Source organism: Mustela nivalis (genome assembly GCF_964662115.1).
Source record: "Mustela nivalis genome assembly, chromosome: 13".
NCBI classification, from domain to species: domain Eukaryota; kingdom Metazoa; phylum Chordata; class Mammalia; order Carnivora; family Mustelidae; genus Mustela; species Mustela nivalis.
The window spans coordinates 3574116-3599383 of record NC_139032.1 but is presented as its reverse complement, the minus strand read 5'-3'; the positions used below and the strand labels follow the sequence as shown (position 1 = coordinate 3599383).

General features: G+C 44.7%; 1 protein-coding gene across 10 annotated transcripts in view; it reads left to right on the top strand.

Moving 5' to 3' along the window:
- The window catches only part of PTPDC1 (protein tyrosine phosphatase domain containing 1), a 53448-nt gene that overhangs the window by 9386 nt on the left and 18794 nt on the right, over positions 1-25268 (top strand). For 5 of the 10 annotated variants that reach the window (XR_014301815.1, XM_082695130.1, XM_082695131.1 and 2 more), the window contains exons 1-2: positions 12134-12470; positions 14521-14608. Coding sequence is in view for 9 of the 10 variants with exons in the window: in XM_082695130.1 (XP_082551256.1) it covers positions 14527-14608 (82 nt within the window). In the remaining variant the exon portion in view is untranslated. Of the gene's footprint in view, positions 1-12133; positions 12471-14520; positions 14609-25268 lie in introns of those variants that run through there. The other 5 variants (XM_082695129.1, XM_082695132.1, XM_082695128.1 and 2 more) reach the window with 1 other exon arrangement.

Sequence of the window (25268 nt, the reverse complement as noted above, 5' to 3'; positions counted from 1 at the left end):
ACCTGAGTTTGAACACACTGCAGTTTTTCTTCAGAGGTTTTATGTCCCTTTAAAGGCAAAAGTTTTAACAGATGAACATTCCCTTCCTGTGAAGAGTCTGAGAAGCAGAGCAGAAGAGCTGATCATTTCCATACTGGAACAAAGTAGAGCCTGCAGAAAACCTTCTGTCGTCCGAATCAGCTTTTAAGGTTTATAACAGTAAGAAGGACTCTGAGAAGTCCCAGGGCATAACTGTCCAGATGGATCTTAATTCTTCCTAAGTGAAAGCAAAAAGATTTTGGTTATCCTTATCTACTAGAATACTAAAAAAAATGCACTGCATAGATCAGTTACAGTGAACAATTTGGTTTCAGTGGGGTTGGGTGTCAGTATGTGAGGTATTAGAACAGCAGGGTGCTGAGGGATACCGGTGGTATTTGTTGCTCAGGTTCCTGACAGAGCTTCATCCTCAGCCACTGAGTGTTCTTACAGGTGAGCTAGAGATACTACAGGGTCTGGTGCCGGAGATAATGAGGCCCTGATCCTCGTGATCTTCTATGATGGACTTGATAACTTGAAGGGCTGCTTTACTTATGCAGTATTGGCTGGTTCTGGGGAGAGATTCGGAAGAAAGTGCACTGTGGATTCTGCCAATATCTGTTGGAGATTTTGCCTGTAAGGAGAATGGCAGCTGATCTAATCGGGACAAATGGTTAGTATCTTTGGAATCAGTTCCAATTAGCTCAGCGATGGAGCAGAGAAGAGATGCTGAAGGGGCATTTGATTTACTTCATGTAAATGGAGTTACCTGCATGTACTGTTCTCTGTCTGCCTTGTTTTCTTTAGTAATTTATTTTATCTTGCTTTTGCATCTTTGTCAAAAATCAGTTGTCCTGCAGGTGTGGGTGTATTTTTGGAGCTTCTTTTTTGTCCCATTGCTCCATTTATCTGGCTTTAAGCTCCTACTTCACTGTTTTTATTACTGCTGTTGGAAGTTAAGTAGTGTTAGATGGACAACTTTTTCTTCTTTTTCAGTGGTGTTTTGGCTACAGGGGATCCTTTGTATTTCCATATGTTTCGTGATTGGCTTTCAATTTCTACAAAAAGCTTTATGGGATTTTGGTTGGGATTGTGATGGCTCTCTTGGTCATTAGGGAGAAAACTGGTATCTTAACTAGTCTTCTGAACTATGAACACGGTAGATCGAGCCCCTCCCCACCCATTTTTCTTAGTAGTGCTTTATCGTTTTCAGTATACAAGCTTATCTCTTTTTTCGGATATATCCCTAAATACTTCATATTTTTCCAGCTAATGTGTGTTTTTAATTTTAATTTTGTTATTTGTCCTCATTGCATAAGAATGTGATCAATTTTTATATATTGATATGTATACCATAGCCCTGCTAAATTGGCTTACTATTTTTTTTTTTTTAAAGATTTTATTTGTTTATTTGACAGACAGAGATCACAAGTAGGCAGAGAGGCAGGCAGAGAGAGAGGGGGGAAAGCAGGCTCCCTGCTGAGCAGAGAGCCCGATGCGGGACTCGATCCCATGACCCTGAGATCATGACCTGAGCCGAAGGCAGAGGTTTTAACCTACTGAGCCACCCAGGTGCCCCTTGGCTTACTATTTCTAATAGGTTTTTTTGTGGATTGCATCAGATGTTCTATGTAGATAATATGTCATCCTTGAATAAACATAATTTTACTTTTTCCTTTCCAGTATGAAAGTCCTTTACTTCTTTTTCTCGTATTATTGCTCTGGCCTCCATAGTGTGTTAAATAAAAGTGACAAGACTGGATGTGCTTGTCTTGGGGAAGATACATTGAGTTGAACAAAATCTCAACATATCAAAAATTTGTGGGCCTGGGGCGCCTGGGTGGCTCAGTGGGTTAATAAGCCTCTGCTTTCAGCTCAGGTCATGGTCTCAGGGTCCTGGGATTGAGCCCCGCACCGGGCTCTCTGCTCAGCAGGGAGCCTGCTTCCCCCCACCTCTCTGCCTACTTGTCATCTCTGTCAAATAAATAAATAAATAAATCTTTAAAAAAAATCTGTGGGCCCTCTAAAGCAGTGCTAAGAGAAGGTACGAGGATGGTTCAATATTTAAAAATCATTCAGAGTATCCACTGTGTCAACAGGTTAGAGACAAAAATCATATATGTATATCAATTGATGAAGAAAAGCATTTGGCACAAGCAGTGATACATTATTAAAAACTCTCAGAAAATTAGGAGTAGAGGGAACTGATTCAACTTGAAAAGAGCATAAAACTATACTTTAATTCAAGCTACAGAAATAAAATTGTGTTTATGTATCAATCTTCTATCTTGCCAACTTGCTGAACCTGCTTATCAGTTCTGTATTTTTTTTCGTCAGTTCCTTAGAACTTTCTAAATACAACATCCTATCTACAAGTAGAAATAGTTTTACTTGTCAGTACAGAAGTCTTTCACTCCTTGTTCTTCCATTATCGCACTGACTGAAGCCTCCATTACAATGTTCAGTAGATATGGTCAGAGTGCATATCCTTACCTTATTCATGATCTTGGGAAAAAGCCCTCCATCTTTCTGTGAATCATGATGTTAGTGGTGGATTTTTCATAGGTGCCCTTTATCAAGTTGAGGAAATTCCCCTCCTACTGCTAGTTTATTGAATATTTTTACTGTGAGAGAATGTTGGATTTTGTCAGGTGATTTTTCTGTCTGTTGAGATGATTGCATGGATTTTGTTTTTATTATTGATACATTACATTGATCTTAATATTGATATGTTACATTGATTTTTTTTTTTAAAGATTTTATTTATTTTATTTGACAGAGAGAGAGATCACAAGTAGGCAGAGAGGCAGGCAGAGACAGAGGGGGAAGCAGGCTCCCCGCTGAGCAGAGAGCCCGATGCGGGGCTCGATCCCAGGACCCTGAGATCATGACCTGAGCCGAAGGCAGCGGCTTAATCCACTGAGCCACCCAGGCGCCCCATGTTACATTGATTTTTGAATGTTAAACTAACCTTGCATTCCTGAGATAAATTCCACTTGCTCATGGTGTGTATATATACTTTTCTATATGCTGTTGGATTCAGTTTGCTAACACTGAGGATTTTGCCTCTGTATTTAAAAGAGACATTGGTCAACAATTTCTTTTCCTGTGATAGCTTTCTCATTTTAGTATCAGTGTAATACTGTACTCATAAAATGAATTATGACATGTTCCCTCCTCTTCTATATTTTGGAAGAGTTTGAAAAGTGTTGGTATTAATTCTTTTTTAAATGTTTGGTAGAACTCACCAGTAAAACCTTCTGGGCTTGGTTTTTCTTTGTGTGAAGTTTTTGAAATTATTTAATTTCTTTACTTGTTATAGATCTGTTCAGATTTTTCTATTTCTTATTTTTTGAAGGGCACCCTGATGGCTCAGTCGTAGAGCGTGTGACTCTTGGTCTTATTTTTTGGTAGTTTCTGTTTATGTAGTAATTTATTTCATCTTATGTATTTTTTTTTTGCATAGTTTTCTTCATAGTATTTTCTTATCCTTTTTATCTCTATAAGGTTAGTTATAGTGTCCCTTTCTACTCTTTTTTTTTTAAAATTTTTATTTATTTATTTGACAGAGAGAGATCACAAGTAGGCAGAGAGGCAGGCAGAGAGAGAGAGAGGAGGAAGCAAGCTCCCTGCTGAGCAGAGAGCCTGATGCGGGACTCGATCCCAGGACCCTGAGATCATGACCCGAGCCGAAGGCAGCGGCTTAACCCACTGAGCCACCCAGGCACCCCAATGTCCCTTTCTACTCTTTAATAATGTGAGTTTCTTCTTGGTTAGTCTAGCTAAAAATTTGCCAATTTTCTTGATCTATATTAAAAAACCAAATTTTGTTTTTTTAATAGATTTTACTTATTTGAGAGAGACTGAGCAAAAGAGAGAGAGAGAAGGAAGAGGGTGAGGGACAGAAGAGTAGGGAGAAGCAGACTCACTGTTGAGCAGGGAACCCAGCAAGGGGCTGGATCCCTGAACTCCAGGGTCATGACTTTAGCCAAAGGCAAGCACTGAGCCACCCAGGCACTCCTGGGAAGAATCAAATTTTGGGTTTGTTGATTGGCTCCATTATTTTTTGTCCTCTTTCTTTTATTTATTTCCTCTCTACTCTTTTTCATTTCCTACTTTCTGCTTACTTGGGTTCATTTTATTCTCTTTTTCCCGTTACTTAGGGTGAAATGGTAGATTATTGATTTAAGTTTTCTTCTTTCTTTCTAAGAAGGTACTTTGTATGTTTTAGTTCTTTTTAATTTGTCGAGGTTTGTTTTATGACTTAGCATATGGTCCACTATGAAGAATATTCTTTTTTTAAAAAAATACATACATATATAATTTTTTATAAACATATAATGTATTTTTATCCCCAGGGGTACAGGTCTGTGAATCGCCAGGTTTACACACTTAAACAACACTCACCATAGCACATACCCTCCCCAGTTGTCCATAACCCCACCCCCCTCTCCCAAACCCCCTCCCCCCAGCAACCCTCAGTTTGTTTTGTGAGATTAAGATGAAGAATATTCTTTGTGCACTTGAGAAGAATGTGTATTCTGCTCTTGTTGGGCTTAAAGTGTTCTGTAGATGTCTGCTACAACGAGGTAGTTTATAGTATCCTTTAAGTCTTCTGTTTATTTGCTGGTCTGTTTGTTATTGAAAGTGGAATGCTGAAGTCTCCAGCTATTGCTGTTGCTCTGTGTATTGCTGTCTTCAGGTTTTCAGTTCTACTGTGTGTATTTTGGGGTTCTGTTCTTTTTCTTTTAAGGTTTTATTTGTTTGAGAGAAAGAGAAAGCACGAACGGGGGAAGGGGCAGAGGGAGAGGGAGAAGCGGACTCCCGGCTGAGCGGGGAGCCCAACACAGGCCTCCATCCCAGGACCCTGGGATCATGACCTGAGCTGAAGGTAGATGCTTAACCGACTGAGCCACCCAGGCGCCCTGGAGTTCTGTTCTTAGGTGTATGGATATTTAGTCATTATATCCCACTGGTGAATTGATTTCTAACCATTGTAAAATGTCCTTATTGTGTCTATAGTAACAATTTTTGTCTTACTCTATTCTATACAGTATATAGCCATCTTGGCTCTATTTAGGTTACTGCTTACTTGGTATCTATTTTGACACCTTTTTTTCTTTCAGCCTGTGTCATTGACTCTAAAGTGTGGTTTTGTAGACAGCATATATTCAGGTCATTTTTAGATTCAAATGGAATCCAATTTATATTTTTCTTTATGCTTTTGTGTCCATTTTTAAAAAGTCTTTATTTTTTTAGGGAAGTTTTAAGTTTACAGCAAACTAGAGAGGAAGGGACGGACATTACCCATATATCCCCTGCCCACACACATGCACATGTGATCAACCTCACGCACCAGAATGGTTCCTTCGTTACCAATGATGAACCTACATTGACACCTCATGGTTACCCAGACTGCTTACCTTAGAGATCACTCTTAATGTTCTGTGGATTTGGACATCCTGTAGATTTGGACAAATACATAATGACTTTATCCATCATTATAATACTAAGAACATTTTCACTGCCCTAAAAATCTGTGCTCTACCTATTAATCGCTCCCTCCTTCCCCCAGCCCCACTGATCTTTTTATTGCCTCTGTAGTTTTGCCTCTTTCGGAATGTCATATATTTAAGTCATATATCATGTAGCCTTTCAGATTGGCTTCTTTTACTTAGTGACAGGTTTTGAAGATTTCTCTGTCTTTTCATGGCTTGGTAGCTCACTTTTTTTAGTGCTGAATAATATTGTATTATTTTAACGTACCATAGTTTATCTATTCACCCATTGAAGAGAATCTTAGCTGCTTCCAAGTTTTATGAATAAAGCTGCTGTGAACATCTATGTGCAAGTTTGTGTGGACATAGTTTTCAACTCCTTTGGAAAAATAGAAATGCAATTGCTGGATTGTAGAGTATATTTAGTTTTCTAAGAAACCACCAAACTGCCTTCCAAAGTGACTGTACCAGTCTGCATTCTCACCCACAGTGTATGAGAATTCCTGTCGGCTCCACATCCTCATCAGCATTTGGTGTTGTCTTTGCTCCACAGTTTTGTTGTTCCAGTAGGTGTGAAGCTGTATCTCAGTGTTTTCATTTGCATCCTGGTGGCATATTATGTGAAGCATCTTTTCACATGCTTATTTTCCATCTGTATATCTTCTTTGGTGAGGTGTCTGTTACGGTCTTGGGCCCATTTCTGCAATTAGGTTGTTTGTTCTCTTACTGTTGAATTTTAAGAGGGTTTTTTTTGTATATTTTGGATAACAAGTCATTATCAGATTTGTCTTTTGCAAATATTTTCTCCCAGTCTCTGGCTTATCTTCTCATTCTCTTGACATTGTCTTTGCAGAGCAGAATTTTTAAATCAAGTCCAGCTTATTAATTATTTTCTTCATAGGTTGTGCCTTTGGTGTTGTATCTAAATGGGCATCACTACACCCAGGCTCATCACGGTTTCTCCTGGGTTACCTTCTAGGACATTTGCAGTCTTACATTTTATGGTTATGTCTGCCATCCATTTGAGTTAATTTTCATCAAAAGCGTAAGGTCTGTGTCTAGTTTATTTTTTATGTGGGTGTCCAGTTGTTCCAGCACCATTTGTTGAAGAGACTGTCTTTGCTCCATTGTGTTGCTTTTGTCTTTGATCATTTGACTTTGTTTATGCGGGTTTATTTCTGGGCTGTCTGTTCTACAAACGTATATTTTTGTGCTTTGGCCAATTCTACACTTGGTTACTGTAGTTTTGTAGTAAGTCTTTTTTTTTTTTTTTTAAATATTTTATTTATTTATTTGACAGAGAGATCACAAGGAGGCAGAGAGGCAGACAGAGAGAGAGAGAGGAGGAAGCAGGCTCCCGGGTGAGGAGAGAGCCCGATGTGGGGCTCGATCCCAGGACCCTGAGACCATGACCCGATCTGAAGGCAGAGGCTTTAACCCACTGAGCCACCCAGGTGCCCCAGTTTTGTAGTAAGTCTTGAAGTTGGTTAGTGTCAGTCCTCCAGCTTTGTTCTCCTGAAGTATCGTGTTGGCCGTTCTAGGTCTTTCCCCTCTCCATATGAATTTCAGAATCATTTTAATGATGCCTATAAAAGAACTTGAACTACCTGTAATTGAAAAAATTTTTTAAATAATATGTCATGGAAATGTATTTAAATGTGAACATAATTATGTATCCACAATATTTATATACTTAGTAAAAGGAATAATTAACAAATATTTGTTGGTTGAGATTCCAAATTATGCTGTCCAAAATGGTGTGGTATCTGGTGCTTGACCCAAAAGTAGCTGCTGTAGGGAGTCTTTCTTCCTGCTGATCCCACCTGCAGAGCAGTGACCTGATTCCAGGTGATCACTTGGTCCAAAATAGGATTTGGGGAGCAACATTAGTACCCAGGTCTCACCCAGGAATATGAAGCTTTTTCTAGGTTTGATTGATGATGTGGGGCTTCTTAATGCATTCTGGGATTTTGTGAGGATCGACTAAGGAATTGTAAAAGGCAGGTTTTATTATTTGCCAGCTGAAGAGAACCCAGGAGACACACCTTCACAGTGACCTGTACGAACACTGGCTGTTAGTTAAATGCAAATGGCTTGCCTAATACAGCAGTTCTCAAAGCATCACTGGAAAGCAGGTAGAAATGCAGATTCTCAGCCCCACCTAGACCTACTAAGTGGAAATTCTGTGAGTAAGGCCCAGCAGTCTGGTTTTTTAAGAAAACCCTTTTGTTGAATCAGTAACTGCTGACATCTTGATGAGTTCGAAGGATCTGTGGTGGTGACACTGATGTGGGGTGGGTTCAGACCTGTAGGAATGAGCCTCGGTGGCTGTGGGGAGAGCACAGGGATGGTGGAAACCTTGCTTGCAAAAATCTGCTACCCCTACTGTTAACATTTTACCCATTTGTTCTATCATAATGTGTTTTCTGAAGACTCTGAACCAAACAGCACGTTTCTTTAAATGATGAAAAAGAAGATCCTGCTCTGGTGTTGTTTTTCCCTGATCTGTGATGAGTCTCCTGAGAGCCCAGGGGCCTTCCCTGAGGTGCATTCAAGGTGTGAGATCACAGAAGCGGGTGAAGTTCATAGCAAACTGTCAGACATCAGTATATAGAAGGCAGCCCTTAGTCCTTTCTGTGAGGACTTAGCTTGCTAGAAAGGCTGGAGTGATGTCAAGAAAGAAAAAGCATTTTTAAAAAATATTGCCTGCCTGCCCCCAGGGGTGATTTCAGGAGGAAAAGAATTTTATCTGGTTTCCTCATTTATTTTTGAGGTGCAGATTCAGAAGGGAGGATGTTTCCATTTAAAAGATATTTGCGGGGGGAGGGGGGTTTGCCTGGGTGGATCAGTTGGTTAAGCATCTGCCTTCAGCTTAGTTCTTGGTCCCAGGGTCCTGGGGTCGAGCCCTGTGTCGGGTCCCTGCTCAGGAGGGGTGTTAGCTTCTTCCTCTCCCTCTGCCTCTGCTCATGTGCTCTCCGGCTTACTCTTTCTCTCAAGTAAATAAATAAAATCTTAAAAAAAGAAAAAAATTTTTAAAAAAGAAAAATTGGGATTTTTGTTTGTTTATTTTTTTATTATTTTTTTAAAAGATTTTATTTATGTATTTGACAGACAGAGATCACAAGTAGGCAGAGAGGCAGGCAGAGAGAGAGGAGGAAGCAGGCTCCCCGCTGAACAGAGAGCCCGATGCGAGGCTCTATCCCAGGACCCTGAGATCATGACCTGAGCCGAAGGTAGAGGCTTTAACCACCCAGGAGCCCTGTTTTTTTATTACATGTGGAATCGTAAAGATTCCTTAAGGACAAAAAACCTAGTGTGTTATCAGGAAGCTAGGTTTTATAACACCGGAGCCACTAGGTAAATCTTTAGTCAGCCCTACGTGATAAGGGGATGTAAGAGAATGGATAATTGGTATTAGGAAAGCCATCCTAAAGCAGAGAAAATCTGGGCAGAGTTGAAATTAAACAGACCCACCCCTCAGTGAATTAGAAGGAGCACACGTCTGTCAGGTTGAAGACCTGCAAGAAGTTGGAGATACACATATGATCAGAAACATTAAGATAAGGAACGTACCACTCCTTGCCTTCGCATGGTGGTGCCGTCGTGTCATTCCGTGGTCTCAGCAATAGCCTTGGCATAGGGAAGGCATGCTTACTGCTTCCCCTTTGCAGATGAAAAGGCTGAGGTTTGGTGAGATTAAACAGTGGGTGGTAGCGGCAGCTGCCTGGACTGAACAGGAATTTGTGCATTCCTTCCGCACCTCTTTACTGAGGACCTGCCGTGTGCCAGGCCCTGTTTTATACAGAAGCTGACAAAGTAGACAAAACTCTATGCCTTCCTGGAGCTGACCTTCTGGTCATGGAAGGCAGACAATAAAAGGGATAAATCAGTAAATTATGTGCCATGTTAGATGTGTTTTCTTCAAAAGTCCTGAGGGGCACAATGAAACAGGGAAGGGGAGCTGGTTTGAATTAGAAACAGGGTGGGTAGATGGGTTTCGAAGAGAGGGGAGCATGACCTGGCTGCAGTTAACAAGGAGACTCTGGCTGCTCTGTAGAGGAGGGACTGAATTCCATTACGGTCAGGCCCAGAATGAGTCTGTGCGCGGACTTGCAGGTCACCTTTGCAATGACTGTGGGCAGATGTGAGGCTCGGAGATGTTGGCAAATGTGCTTAAGATCATAGAGCTGGTAAGTGCCAACTGCTCTGTCCATGCGTGTGTGGATTCATGACCATACAGTCGGACCAGCTGCATTTCTGTTAGAAGGAGGAGGCCAAAATGTGTAAAGGGAGTTTGTTCTTGACTCTTGTCTTTGGGGCAGCAGTGACTTAAGATTTGGATAAAGGATTAACAAAGTGCACAAAGCAGAACAAATTTGAAAATCTTGCTGTGGATAGAGAGGCCTGAAAAGTTTCTTGCAAGCTAAGGAATTATCAGTGTAGCAGAGTTAAAATGCATACAGTGATACTGAAATTTCTTTTATCCAGTTTGAGTCTTTCCTGTTGAGAGGCTGTGTGTGTGGTGGTGGAGAGCACAGATTCCGGAGTGAATGGTGTGAATTCAGAGCCCAGCTCTGCTATCTAACAGCTGTGTGACTGTAGGCAAATTATCTAACTTCTCTTTGCCTTCATTTTCTAATCCGTAAAATGGGAATAATGTATGAAACTAACCACATTTTTAGCACATGGTTCAGCAGTCATACTCCGTGGTGTTCCCGTAAGAGCTGAAAGACCTATGCACACGACACCCGCACGTGAGTATGCATGGCAGCTTCATTCACAACTGCAAAGCCTTGGAAGCAAGTTTGATGTCTTTCAGCAAGTGACTGGTAACTAAACTGTGATTCCTCTAGATAATAGACTATTATCCAGCACTAAGAAGAAATTGACTGCCAGGCCATGAAGATGTGTAGAAACCTTAAATGTATATCACTAAGTGAAAGGTGCTAATCTGAAAAGGTGACATGCCATGATGCCGCTAATTTGACATTCTGGAAAAGGCCAATCTGTGGAGACAGTGAACAGATCAGGAGTTGTTGGCTTGGGACAGAGAAGGGGGTGACTGAGCAGCAGAAATTCTCTGTGTGATCCTGTGATGGCAGGTGCATGTCCTTATACATTTATCCACATCCCATAGAGTTCCAGCACCAAGAGTGCTCCCTAAGGTGAACTGCGGACTGTGGGTGATGACAAATGTGTCTGTGTGGGCTCATCCGCTGTGTCCAGTGTGCTGGCGGGTGCGGGGGTTGATGGTGAGGGGGTCTGTGCGTGTTGGGGTGGGACAAAGGGTACAGAGGAATCCTCTGTACTTTCCACTTAGTTTTGCTATGAACCTAAAACTGCTCTAAAAATACACTGTCTGTTTTCTTTTTTAATTGGAATAATAGTAGTACTCCCCACACGGCGGTGTGGTGAGGATTGAGTAAGGCAGAGAAGGGACTTGGAACACTGCCTGGCATGGAGTAAGCTTATGTGTTTTAGTTATTATTAATGTATTATTTGTGGACATAAAAGTATATAGCTTTCGTAAGTTCACTCACATACTTGGAGATCTCTATTTTTGCCCACACAAACTTAAATTTTTCAACCTCAAATTCTTCTACCACGATTGCCATGGAGAAAGCAATCCCGTTGGACTGTATCTTTAATGTGGGCAGAGGGCCTCTTGCAGCGGGAGGAGGTGGAGGGTAGGTTGACTCCTTCCCAGATGTCCCACTCAGACATCTTGAGCCTGATGGCCGCGGAGCGCAAGTGATCTGCGGAAGGAGGCTGCTGCGCGCCTCCCTGCAGGCACGTCTAGCACGGTCCCCACCCACTACGCCCAAAAGTACACGTGCAGGCTTTTTGTCTGGAAGGGGGAAGGGAAGGCAGTGTCCTCAGAACTCTTCAGGTCACTGCAAAGCCTGTCTCTCGTGTGAAATGGCTTTTTTATGAAGGAGAACATTCTTTTTGTCAGACTCTTACTTCGTGATGACTCTACAGTATGAGTGATCGTCCATTCCTGTTCTGAGTTTTAAGTATTGGGTACTAATTAGTGAGCCTGTGATTAATCCTAAATGTTGAGTCATTTTGAGGAACATCTTGGGATGAAAGCAAATTGTAGGATAGAGCGAGCAAAATATCTGTCATTAGCAGCAGGAAATGAAATTAAAGATGATCGTGCAGTGAAATGACAGGATTACTGTTCAAACCCCGTTTCTCCTGACTCTGCAACCAGGCACATGAAATGAATTCAGTTGTGAATGAAGTTGATGTTTCATAAATCTTCTTGAGAAAGTCAACCATTACTACCAGCAGGACTGTTTTCTAGGTAGTCAAGGGACTACTTTACAGTCTTACAAAATACTCTGATGCTGGTTTGCAAATTAAAATAACAGTAATATATTGGATACGTGTATGCCAGAAATACACACGCAATTGTTCTTTATCCTCACAAGAAGCTGAGAAGGATACGATAATCCTCATTTTACAGAAAAGAAAATTGAAAGCTCAAAATGGTTCATACCGCTGGCAATGAACAGAGTCAAGGTTTAAACGCAGAACTTCTGACTGTACGATACGGCTCTAGCCTAGCGGAACCACGTGTACTCGGTCCGTTACCCACAGCTGGGCGACACATCCCTGCTTTCACGCAGAGTCCATGCGCAGAGAACACTCGCAGACTTCCTGTGGATGCCAGTTATGCAGAGGCGGCCAAGGGGGTTTCTGCTTCCAACCACAGGGAAATCGCAGAGACCAGGGTTACACTTTTGCCTTAAACAACTAGAAAACCAGATAAAATATATAAAAATGGGGTTTTGCACAGTGGAAAGCAGGCAACTTAGGACAGTGATCCCTGAGAGGAGAGAAAAGACGTGGTGAGCCCCAGACTGCACTGTCTGCCTCCCTGGAAGCAGTTTGCACTGCCGCGTGGGAGGACACCTAGAAGGAGCCTCAGATGCGCCGAGAGCCAGGGTGAGATGAAGGGCACCGGGGAGAAGAGGGTGGCACCGGAGGGCCGTGGACACACGCAGAGGGCCTGCAGTCTCCGCCGGCCTTGGAGTTTGACTGAGGGCTGGTCTGTCACACTACTCAAGCCGGGGACAGACGCAGGGAAGAGTGCACAGTCCCATTCTCAGGGCTCTCAGAGGGGTGGGAGTGGCTCATGTTCCCACCAGCCAGAGAAGAAAGGCCTCGTGGTCCGCAGAGAGGCAGGTAGAAGCCTCGGAAAGATGTCACGTTAGTGATGGGACTAAATCAGCTTACAGGGAAGGCTGCTGTCGAGCTGCCGTGCCACACTGGCCACAGAATTAGTCTGAGGAGACAAGGGAGAGAGTCAGTGGTCGAGGTCTGCTGGCTGAGGAGTGGGGGTTTCCCGGAGGAAGCTGGAACGGGCCGCGGGACAGGAGTGGGGACTGGCGCTTGGTCAAAGCGGAGGGCTGTTTACTGTGTCGGGCAGCGGAGCTGGGGGGCTGCGACACTGTTTAGATCAAAGCCGGTGGTGACACCTGCAAGGAGTAGGAAGAGGAGCCCGCACTGATGCTTTCGAGTTGTTGTTTTAACTCGGAGACTTTGAAAGGTCTGGAAGTCCCGTTTCCCAAACCGATGTTTATGAGATGTCACAGATCTTTGAAAATGAATAGTTTAACTCTAAGCATATATTAACTCTCAGGTAATTAGACCATTAAAGAAAACTCCATTTTTCCACTGTTTTCTTAGTGTAGAAGAATTACTGTTTCATAAAAAGCATGTATTCGTGTTATTTTATTAAATTAAAATTTAATATTTAAACAATACAAATGTAAATGCTTTACAAATAAACATAGCTTTTACTATTTTTAAGATGACTTTTATAGTAGTATAGTCACATTTGGATACATGTGATTTTTTTTTAAGATTTTATTTATTTATTTGACAGAGAGAGATCACAAGCAGGCAGTCAGGCAGAGGGAGAAAGAGAGGGAAGCGGGCTCCCTGCTGAGCAGAGAGCCTGATGTGGGGCTCGATCTCAGTACCCTGAGATCATGACCTGAGCCGAAGGCAGCGGCTTAACCCACTGAGCCACCCAGGCTCCTCTACATATGATATTCTTTGAAGATGGGCCATCTTTAATTTTGTAGATTAACTATTATGTTTTAGCAATACTGTCAGCCTGCAACAAAGGGATGGCATTTATCTATTACCTATTATTAAATTGGGATTTACATGTTACTTTGGAGAAACTCTCCTTTTTTAAAAAAATATATTTTTTTTATTTTTATTTTATTTTTAAAAAGATTTTATTTATTTGACACAGAGAGAGAGAGATCACAAGTAGGCAGAGAGGCAGGCAGAGAGAGGGGGGGAAGCAGGGTCCCCACTGAGCAGACAGCCCAATGCCGGGCTCGATCCCAGAACCTCGAGATCATGACCTGAGCCCGAAGGCAGAGGCTTAACCCACTGAGCCACCTAGGCACCCCTCCTTTTTTTTTTTTTTTTTTTTAAAGATTTTATTTATTTGTCAAAGTGAGAACAAGCAGGGGGAGTGGCAGGCAGAAGCAGGCTCCCCACTGAGCAATGAGCCCGATGTGGGACTCGATCCCAGGACCCTGACTGTGATCATGACCTGAGCTAAAGGCAGACACTTAACTGACTGAGCCACCAGGTGCCCTAGTAAGTTTTAAATTTTAATTCCAATAGTTAACACATAGTGTTATATTAGTTTCAAGTGTACAATACAGTGATTCAACACTTCCATGCATCACCCAGTGCTCATCATGACAAGGGCAGTCCTTACTCCCCATCACCTGTTACCCCATCCCTCCCCCATGTCCCCTCGGTACCACCAGCGTGATGTCTGTAGGTAAGAGACTGTTTCTTGGTTTGTCTCTCTCTTTTTCTTTGCTCTTTGTTTCTTAATTTCGGCACAAGATTGCATTCTTTTTAATGGCTGGATAGTACTCCACTGTGTGTGTGTGTGTGTTCATAAATGAACATCCCATAGGCAAACTCTCAGAAGCTACTCTTTTTTTTTTTCCCCCAACAGACTACCATGCCTGCAGGAATCGTACCTGGAAATGAAGAACCGTATTCCACTTTAGTGAGTAGCAGTGCATATGCTGCAAACATGAAAGGTGAGAGTGCTTTGACACACTTGTTGCCTCTTTGTGCAAAGCGCCATCTAATACAATGGTGTGAGTAGACATGACAGAAGGCTCGAGGCCTTATACTGGGAACCCAAGTGCAGCTGCTGTTTATGGCTTTTGTTTATTTCTGCCTCCCTGTTTTGACCTGTTGGAATTCCTTTTCAAAATCTGGAATAACGGGTCTCTTGAGAAGGAATGTTGCAAACAGTGTCTCCTGCATCGTCCTCTCAGACTGAAATGATCTGTTCCTGTCATCCAGCACCTCATTGTGAGTCACGCTTTCCTTTCTTTCCTCTCTCCTTCCTCGCAAATGTCACTAGACGCCCATGCAGAGGCGTGGAACCCTGTGCCTCCCGGTCTGTTTTCTCTCCTCTGCCCCATCCTGGGGTTTTGGTCTTTTCATGGTAGCCCCGGGAAGGGAGGGTGCTGACTGGGGCTCTTGCTGCCACACGTGCCCTCACTCCTTCGCGCTGCCACAGGTGCTAAACTGGGGGCACACCCTGACTTCCTGCCACGTTGGCCCCGCTGGTCCTGCTGCTACCACCAGCAGTGAGCCAGATGTTGAGTCATTTTTCTTGGCAGTGCCCTTTGCATGATTTTCCTGCTGCCTCCTCTAGGTTTTCGCTGTTCACTTCAGTGTTCCTGTGCAGGGAACTTTGACGGACTGACCCCCGAAGTGGCATTAGATGATGTGAGGATCTGAAGATAGTAACTGGCGCTGGGTGGCTTGTGCTCTTGTAAAAATCCAGCCACGCCACCAGGGGGAGCTGTCGTTTTACCAGGAAAAGGAGTGTCTCCTGAGACCTTGCCCAAATGCCAGGTCCTCGCAGGTCCTCCTTCATCTGTCCCTGCTGTGCCTGACTCTGGGGGCACCAGGGCGACTGTTGACTGCCTTTTGTGGACAGCGTCTGTGTGCCAGACTTACCGTGTGTCAGCTTCCGTGGTTTGAGAAGGAAGCACTGTCTAAAACCAGTGCAGGAACAGTGCCGACTTGCTGCTTCCTTTGTAGAGTGATGTGTTTTCTTCTAAGGGACTCTCCAGCTAGCGAGCCTAACAGTCAGACAAACCTTTCCGCCTCTCCCTTCTTCTGTTGAAATGTCCCCTCTTAGCCGGGGTTTCCCACCAGGGATTCTCTTGGCTTCTGAAGCAGGGAAGTCTTCAGTGTACAGGAGAGCGCCGGGTGCAGCAGACCGCATCCCTGCATCCCCCGTGGCATCCAGTCGTGCCCCAGACTGCAGTGACCGCCAGTGAGCCTGACACGCTTCCAGATGCCCAGGGAGGGCTGTACTGCCTGGGTGCGGTCCTCTCACTGAGCCGTTTTACCTTTCCTAAAACCGTCTTTGTCATTGAAATTTTTCCCATTGTATTCATGTAGCAAATTTTTAATTAGGAAAAATCTGAAAAAATAAGAAACTTTACATCTAACTTTTTTTTTTTTTTTAAGATTTTATTTGTTTATTTGACAGACAGAAATCACAAGTAGGCAGACAGGCAGGCGGGGGCGGGGGAGGAGCAAGCTCCCCGCCGAGCAGAGAGCCCAATGCAGGGCTGGATCCCAGGAGCCCAGGAGCATGACCTGAGCTGAAGGCAGAGGCTTAACCCACTGAGCCACCCAGGCACCCCTGCATCTAACTTTTTTAGAGTGAGTCTCCTCTATAAAGGTAGTCAGTTATACTCTATTGGGTTAACATTGGGATGGGAAGTATTTTGTTATTATTGGCTAATGAATCTTGGAGAAATTAGGGGATATGTAAGTAAAGTTTTTAAATTATTTGTAAAGGAAAGTGGAAAACTCAGCAGGAACTATCTTTGGAATGAGACAAACCTAGATTTAAATCTTGGTTCTACTTTTCGAAAAAAAAATTGTGGGGAGGCAGAATTTCAAACATGAAACTATATAGAATACTATATGTGGAGGTCCTGATCTTTTTGGAGGTACCACCCCCACACGTGGGTGCCATCCCCCATGGAGATGCCACCCTGCCACCGAGGTCCCCTTCCCTCCCATGTGCCGTCTCCCAGCTTTAACATTTCTGCTCACTCACTTCTTCCCCTCCTTTCCCGACTTCCTATTACTTCATTTCATTCCTTAACCATATCACCATTACCATAATTTTAAAAATTTAGCACTTGCTTAGCATTATCAGTATCTAAACATTGCGCAAATTTCTCTCTCATAGATGTGTGTGGTTTTGTTCACTTCAGACCCCAATAGAAGTCAGTATTTTAGAATTGGTTGGTATGTATCTTACATCTCTCTTGCATGAGGGTTTCTCATTCTTTCCTTTAATTTATTTGTTAAAGAAACCAGGGGTTTTTTGCCCTATGGAGTTTGCCGCAGTCTGTATTTTGTTGATTATATTCACACGTTGTTTCCTATAAACTGAACCGGCAGAGGGACATAGAGTCCAATCAAGTTTTCTTTACTTACAACCATATTTGATGAAAGGTCTATATTCTTCCATCAGAATGCCCGTGGTGTCTGGTTGTCTCTCTTGTGACGTTAGTTCTTTTGAAATAGTTTCAAAATCACAGAAAAGCATAAAAAAATTTCCCATATACTGTTTACCCAGAGACCCTCATTCAAGTTTTATAAACTGTCCCAATAATATCCTTTAATAGCAAGAGGACACTTGTCATGTGTTTTCAGTTCCTTGCAGTGATCGGATGCTGCTGGTTCTCTCTGGACCTTCAGGAAAATTCCAGGCCAGTTCTGTTGCGGTATGTTGCTCACTTGGCGTTTGTTGGCTCTTACACTGTAGTAACATTAAGATCATACATTTTTGGCAGAAGCATCCCAGAAGTGATCTCGCTGCATCCCATCGGGAGACCCAGACAGTCCCTGGAGGCGTTAAGTTTGATCACTCAGAACAGTGGCGTCTGCTGAGATTTATGCGTTATGAATCGTGCTTTTTCGCTCACAGCTCCTATTTTGTGGCAAGGTCTTGGAGAGTGTCACCACCCCGCTTTGTCCAGCTCTTGCTCGGCGCTTTGAGGCTCCTCCTGAATTAACCATCCTGATGGTAGATAATGAAGTGGGGCGTTCCTGATTCTGGCATTGCTTCTGTGTGTCTCGGGCGGCACTTTCCTGTAGGGAGGAACTTTGTCCTCCCCTCTCTGGGTCCGGTTGTTTCTCCATTGCAGTGTGGATTTGTGTTCTGGTCAGGGAAATGGATCAGTTACTGTCGTTTGTTTTCACGTTCAGCTGTACCACACTTGGCCCGGAAGAGCCCCTCCCGGCAGAGCCGTCTCTGCGTGCCTGCTTCCTGGCCCAGCTCCCTGTCCTTTCCCTGTCCTAGCCCTGAAGTCACCTCTATCTGCAAGGAGCTCTGGTCCTTTCAGTGGGGAAACCCAAAATTTGCTCACTGCTGCAAGGACGTTGTAGTTGCTGTGCTCCCTGGCGGACAGAGCTAGGAAGTGTGCGTTGGTGAGTGTGCACAGATGTCTGCCTGCTTTTACATGTGTATTTGTTTGCATGTGGTGGAAACTCTGAGTTCGTTCTGGTACTTCCCATTCTCTTCCGACACTATACCATCATCCTAGCCTTTCCCATTAGTAAGTTTATAACTCCCTTCTTCAGGAATGAGAAACCTCATTGTCATTAGCCCCAGCTTCCTTCTTACCTCAGGCCTCCTTCTCTTGAGCAGTCTCCCAGCCCTGGATGGCCTGCCATGGCTTGCCTCAGCTCGCCCGCACAGTCTGCAGCCCGCCAGGCTGCGTGCCGTACTCTGCGGCGGTTGACCCTTGGGCACATGGGGGTGGGGAGCACTGACTGCAGCGCGGAGGCAAAGCCACAGATAGCTTCTGGCGGCCCAAGAACTTACCTACTAACAGCTGCCTGCTGACTGGGAGCCTTACTGATAACCACTGATTAACACACATTTTGTGTATCACATACTGTATTTTTACAATAAAGTGGAGAAAAAATATTAAGGAAATCACAGGGAAGAGAAAATACATTTACGACACTGCACTGTATTTACCCATAGACGTGCGTATAGGTGGACATGTGCAGTTCACACCTGAATCGCACAAGGGTCGCCTGTAGTTACCTTCCTTGTGTTGGGGCTGCCCTCTGGTACATGACCCTCACTTAGGCCTGCCTCAGAGCTGTTTTTGTTTTGACTATGTATACACTTTTAATTAAAATTTTGAGATAATGGTACAGTCACATGCAATTGTCAGTCATAGTAAAGACCCTTCACTCAGTTCCCACGACTAGTAACATCTTACAGATCTCTAGTGCCATATCACAGCCAGGATGTCGATGTTATTTCAGTGAAGATACAGGACAGCACTTTGGGGGGCCCAGTCAGTTACGTGTCTGATTCTTGGTTTCAGCTCAGGTCATGGGATCGAACCCCATGTCGGGCTCTGTGCTGGGCATGGAACCTGCTTGCAATTCTTTATCCCTCTCCCTCTGCCCCTGCTCACTCATCACTCAGACATTCTCCCTCCCTGTCTTTAAAAAAAAAAAAAAAAGAAAAAAGGATGCAACAGAACTGTTGATACAAGGAGCCCTCCTGTTGCCCTTTTATTGCCGGACCCATTTCTGCCTGTGAGTCAGGCCCCTAACAAGTACTGTGACAGCAAAAGTACAATCAACACAAGAAAGAAAGAGATAAATCAGACTTCATCAAAATCTAAAACTTTTCTGCATCAAGAGATGCCATCAGCAGAAAGGAAAGTCATTCTGCAGAATGGGAGAAACTGTTTGCAAGTCACATATCCATCTAATTAGGGGCTAATTTCCAGAATATAAAAACAATCCTAGAACGCAGTGAGCAAACACAACCTGATCCAGAAATGACCGGAGTAGATGCTTCTCTGAAAGGACCCAGAGAGGTCCAATATGGACCTGAGAAGCTTATTTTAACCATTGTAGACATGCAGACCAAAACCACGATAAGATTCCACTGCCTACCCGTTTGGATGGCTGTTACCAAACAACCAGACCAGAAAGAACAATGTTGGGAAGTAGGTGGAGAAACCAGAGTCCTAGTATGTTGCTTGGCATAAATGATGCAGCCACTGTGGAAAACAATATGGCAGTTTCTCAAAAAATTTAATAAAGAATTACTCCGGGTATGCCTGGGTGGCTCAGTCGGTTAAGTGTCTGCCTTTAGTTCCAGTCATCCCAGGATCCTGGGATCAAGCCCCGCGTTGGGCTCCTTGCTGCACAGGAAGCCTGTTTCTCCTTCTGCCTGCCTCTTCCCCTGGTTCTGCTCTCTCTCCCCACCCTTGCTGACAAATAAAATCTTAGAAAGAAAGAAAGAAAGAAAGAAAGAAAGGAAGGGAGAGAAAGAAAACAAAAAAATAATTACTCCATGACCCAGCGGTTCTACTTCTGGGTATATACCGTAGGACAGAAAGTGGGGACACATGCCAGTGTCTGTGCACCCACATTCATAGCAGCATTCGCAATAGCCGAAAGTGGGAACCAGTGCACAGAGGTGGGCACATACATGCAGTGGTTGGGATTCAGCTCAAAGAAGCCGGACGCCTGCTTCACGTGGAGGGACCTTGAGGACACTACGCCGAGTGAGATTAGCCAGACACAAAAGGATAAATACTACATGAGCCCACGTCTGTGAGGGACCCAAACGGTCAGATTCATAGGGACAGAAAGTGAAGGAGTGGGTGCCAGGTACTGGGTCGGGGAGAGATGGAGAGTTAGTATTTAATGGGGCCAGAGTTTGGGTTTAGGAAGATGAAAAAGTTCTGGAGATGGACGGTGGGGATGTACTCATAATGCCAGTTAAAGTACTGTACACTTAAACTTGGCTAAAATGGCCTATTTTAAGTCATATATATTTTACCACAATTAACAAAAGGGAAAAGGAAGGCGCTTTCTCATCCTTTTCTTTTCCCTTTCTTTCCTGAACAAGTCAGTCCCAGGCCACGGGCAGGGCCACAGGAAGTAGGCGCGCACACCAGTGGGTGAGCGAGGCTACAGTGCTGGAGGCCGGCAGAGTGAGTGGGACAGCCGTCATGAGGCCGCACGGGACAGCGGGTGTGCAAGGCTGATCCCACTCGGGTGTTAGAGCCCTCAGGGTATCGGAACACAGGCAGGGCATCCACACAGGTCGTGGCAACAGCAGCCTGGCTGGGCTGTTAGAGCCCACATTGGGAGGGAATCCCTATGGAGGAGGGGGCAACAGCAGTGTGGGGACATCAGTCACATAGAGGGGCCCAGGTAAAGGTGACAGTAGCAGGGTTCTCACCATTAGAAAAAGATGGGGGACCCGTGTTTGTTGGGTTGGAATTGGTAGTGTAGGGTGAACTCTTGGTTTTCTGTTTGTATGTATATGCATGCATGTAGAAATAAACATGGACGTGAACATGTGGAATGTGCATGTGCGTGTCTACGGCGCACATGTCCTTTAGCTGTGTCTGCTGAGGAGGGCTCCCGGCAGCAGCGTGCTCAGAGCCACGAGCACACCTGGTTCCCAGACTTCCTTCCCCGGGGCCATTCGGCCACGAACACCTGGGCTTCTTGGGTCTCATCATGCGGAAACAGATACATTCTGCAAAATAACGGGCCTGCACCCTTCAGGAGTCCAGGGAAGACCGAAGAGCTTGCTCTGGAGTGAATGAGTGAGACACGAGGCACCCAGTACAACATGTGGCTCTGACGGTGTGGCACGATTCACCAGGAGGAGCTCTGAGACCATCAGGGAAGCTCGAGCGAGGGCTGAGGGACAGAAGAGACTGGTCACTATCAGCCATCGTCTTCTGATTTGGGGGAGTCTAGAGGATGTCTTTATGGGAAATAAATGTTAAATTATTTGAAGTTAACAGGGCAGCGTGTCTGCATCTTATTCTCAGATGGTTCAAGAAAAAATATCTTTTTCTGTAAGTTTGAGATAGCTTCAAAATAGAGGGTAAATTCTTTTCCAAAAATTTTTTTAAACTAGACCAAATTGTCTAACCATGTTGCATGCTGCTAAGTGGTCCACCAAAACAGAAACTCTCCGGAGGCCATCAGAGATCATGGAGCAGTTGCCGGTGGGTGATGGAGGCAAGGACACAGGTTGGGCCGAGACAGGTGAGGTGCCAGTGGCCACTGCCGTCGCTGTTCAGAGGTGTTGCTGTGAAGGGGGACCAAGGGCTCTCTGAAGCAGGGACTGAGGTGAGGGGCGTGGAGACAATGGTGTATGCAGGAATGCTTGGACAGTTAAGAAGCTATAGCCCAGGGGCTCCTGGGTGGCTCAGTGGGTTAAAGCCTCTGCCTTTGGCTCAGGTCATGATCCCATTGTCCTGGGATTGAGCCCCACATCCGACTCTCTGCACAGCGGGGAGCCTCCTTCCCCCCTCTCTCTGCCTGCCTCTCTGCCTACTTGTGATCTCTCTCTCTCTGTCAAATAAATAAAAATAAAATCTTTAAAAAAAAGAAGAAGAAGAAGAAGCTATAGCCCAAGTAGGGCGAGTTGTGGAGAAGTTCTGTCTTCAGATATTTGAAGATCTTGCAAAGTCAAAGAGATGCTTCGGTTTAGTTTTCGGAGGAAAGAAGAGCCAGTGTCTACAGAGCAAGGGGCTCTGACTAACGCGTTGAGCCATCCAGCAACGGAGTGGTTGGTGGCCTTGCATGAAATGAACTCCTGTCACAATCAGTGGCAAGCAGAAGCTGCTCCTGGAAGGGACTCCTCTGGTGACTTAGGGTTGAGGCCAGGTGGACCTCCAGCTCCCTCTGCACGCTTGGGCCCATGGTCACGGTCACCTGAGTTTGTTCAAATAGGAAGTTCCCAGCCCTTTTCAAAATCTTGAGTCTAAGCGGAAATGACCGGTCCTTGGGGTTCTACATCTGCTCTTACCACTGCGTGTGGGGCTTAAGGAGGAAAAGACTGAGCTGTTGGCGTCCTCTCAGTGGATTTCTTTGTTGCTTGCTGCGCTTACCACAGGGGTGGACAGTCTCACGCTTGCAGTGACCAGGGAACCCCTTGGATCCTTAAACATGATTTTGAATTGGGGAAGGTCCAATTGCTGCCTGCAGTCAGGCCAGTGGCCATGAAGGTGTCAGGGCATGGAAGCCGGAGCACAGTCAGGCCAGTGGCCATGAAGGTGTCAGGACATGGAAGCCAGAGCACAGTGCCCTTCTCCTTTGTGCTTCCAGGGGCCCTTTGTGTGTTGTTGGTGACAGGATTGGTCACAAGGATTATCCTTTGTATTATTTTCCTGCCTTTTCTTGGAGCCTGGTTTCTTTGTAGAGACCGTATATTTGGAAGTGAGAAGGGTAAGCACAGTAGCAGGGTAGCGCACCCCTGAGTTTGCGTTCGTGGGACAGAGAAAGCGGGCATTTGTCTTCTTATGTATCTCGAAGACTGTGTTGTCAGAGGAGTGAGAAACAGTTGAGTTATTAGCAGGTAAGTGGGAAGATAGTAGTGTGGATTTGTGTGGACCACAGATAAATTTATAACTGTGGAGGGACAAGGAATTTAGGAAACTGACGTTCTTTCTGTAGCTGCCAGAAAAAATACTCTACCTTTTAAGTGTCTGCAAAAGCATGACCCTTCACAAAATTACTCTAACTCTGGAACACTCCATTTTATGTTTCACAATATCACATGAGATAGGAATTAAAATAGTATTGTGGCTCCTGTTTATCTGAAGAGAAGGCCTCTACTTTTTTTATCCTGCTGGTAATTTACGTATTAAAATATTACTTGTAAGAGTCTGAACAACTCATCATTAGCAACCTGTAACTCATCCCAACTTAAATTTTATAGTGGATTTTTAGGTTGTTCTACAAATTTGCTTTCTTAATGAATACAGAAAGACCAGTTTGGTACAAATATAATATCTTCTTTTCTGAGAATTTGAAAATAATCTCTTTATTTAAAGTTATTTCATGATTGTTTTCTGGCAACATTCTGTGAACAAAAACATGGTTTTCGAAGGCCACAAACTGAGGAGATGTGAGATTTTGGAGGTCAGGGAGGTTGAAACAAAGCTTCTTGCCGATAGCTTTTCTCAATCTTTATTTTAATGCTATATTTCTCTATGAACTCAGGAAAAAAACCTGTGTTGAGTTTTTTAAAATATTACCTCTTTTAGCGTCTTCGTACATAGTTGTTGAAACCTGTAAAGACTCACCGCTATGAAAATATGAGATTTGAAAATTCTGCTTGCAGCCACCTCAGCCCTAGGAATTTGCTGAAGAAGAAATGTGGATATGAAGATTTGGGTTCTGAGATGTTTAATGTCTTTTTTTTTTTAAGATTTTTTTTTTTTTTTTTATTTGACAGAGATCACAAGTGGGCAGAGAGGCAGTCAGAGAGAGAGAGAGGAGGAAGCAGGCTCCCTGCTGAGCAGAGAGTCCAACACGGGGCTCGATCCCAGGATCCTGGGATCATGACCTGACCTGAAGGCAGAGAGGCTTTAACCCACTGAGCCACCCAGGCGCCCCTAATGTCTTATTTTTAAATAAGCTCATGTTTTATGGCTTAAATGTCCAATAGCAAGGGAATGAGGACACAAGTTTAGGTGCACCCGCTTATGCGTGAGGATCCTCGTGCATCCATTAGAGGAGAATTGTGAGACACAGAGCAAACGGGAAGGTGTGGCATCTGCTTAGAAAAGCAGGAAGACATGTTCACAGAAAGTCCACATGTCTGCAGACAGAAGCAGGAAGAGAGGTCAGTGCCGTCTTAGGGGTGGGACTAAAGGCACGCTTCTCTGTTGGAAAGCCACTTAGCATCAGTGAAAACTGGCTTTCAGAGGTGGATTTGGTCATGATTCGGGCATTTTGCCAGTGAGTAGTCTGGAGCCTAAGACTGGGTGACAGTCCTGCCATGGCTGGGGGAAGGAGGCGTCCATCCCGCCTGTCGTGCCCACACCCGCAGGTGGACAGGGCTCCTCTTGAGCAGCAGGTGTGCCCCCGCACTCTCGAGTCAGGGGTGAGCACTCGAGGGAGGGTACAGCTGCCTTTCAGACTCCTGTCCGCCTTTGGCGCCACTTCCCTGAAGACCTGCACTCGGGGTCCCTAAGCGTCCAGTGATGGAGTCCACGGAGTGGTTCTAGGTGTATGGGAGGTCAGCCCCGTGTTTAAGATTCTACAGCAGAAATTGTTCTTGAGATGATACATAGCCAGCCCCTCCTCAGCATCAGCACACAAGGCTGACTGCCATCAAATTTATTTTAATTCTTGGAGCCTTTGAGAGCAATGCCACTTGGGCCCTGGGCCATGGACGTCCTTAGAGCTGCGGTCGTGGGGCATCTCCCACTCGCTGGTGGAGACTTTCCGGCCGCTGCCTTACATGCTTCTCAGCTCCGCTGGAGCTCGCCTGCCGGGTTTCTCCACGGGCTGTGTGAACCAGCTTCAGACAGCTTGTTAGCACCCTGGCTGCCATCTGTCCACTCCTGCACTGTCTCACACCTCGATTAAATCCATTCACACCGGCACTGTCCCAGCAGGCCCCGGTCCCTGGCTCCCAGCCCATGAGCCGCCGCTCAGAGACTTGCTTGGAACTCCTGCCCCACATAGCAGATGCGGACCCCCGAGTTGGAGTACTCAGGGCCGTTGGCCTCCAGGCACCTGCTTGCCCTTGGTGCGCATCTTCTACTCCTCTCTCTCCTGTGAAGCTCTGTGGAAGCTTGGCTTTCTGGATTGTAACATCAAACAAAATGTTTTCCATCACAGTATGTGAAC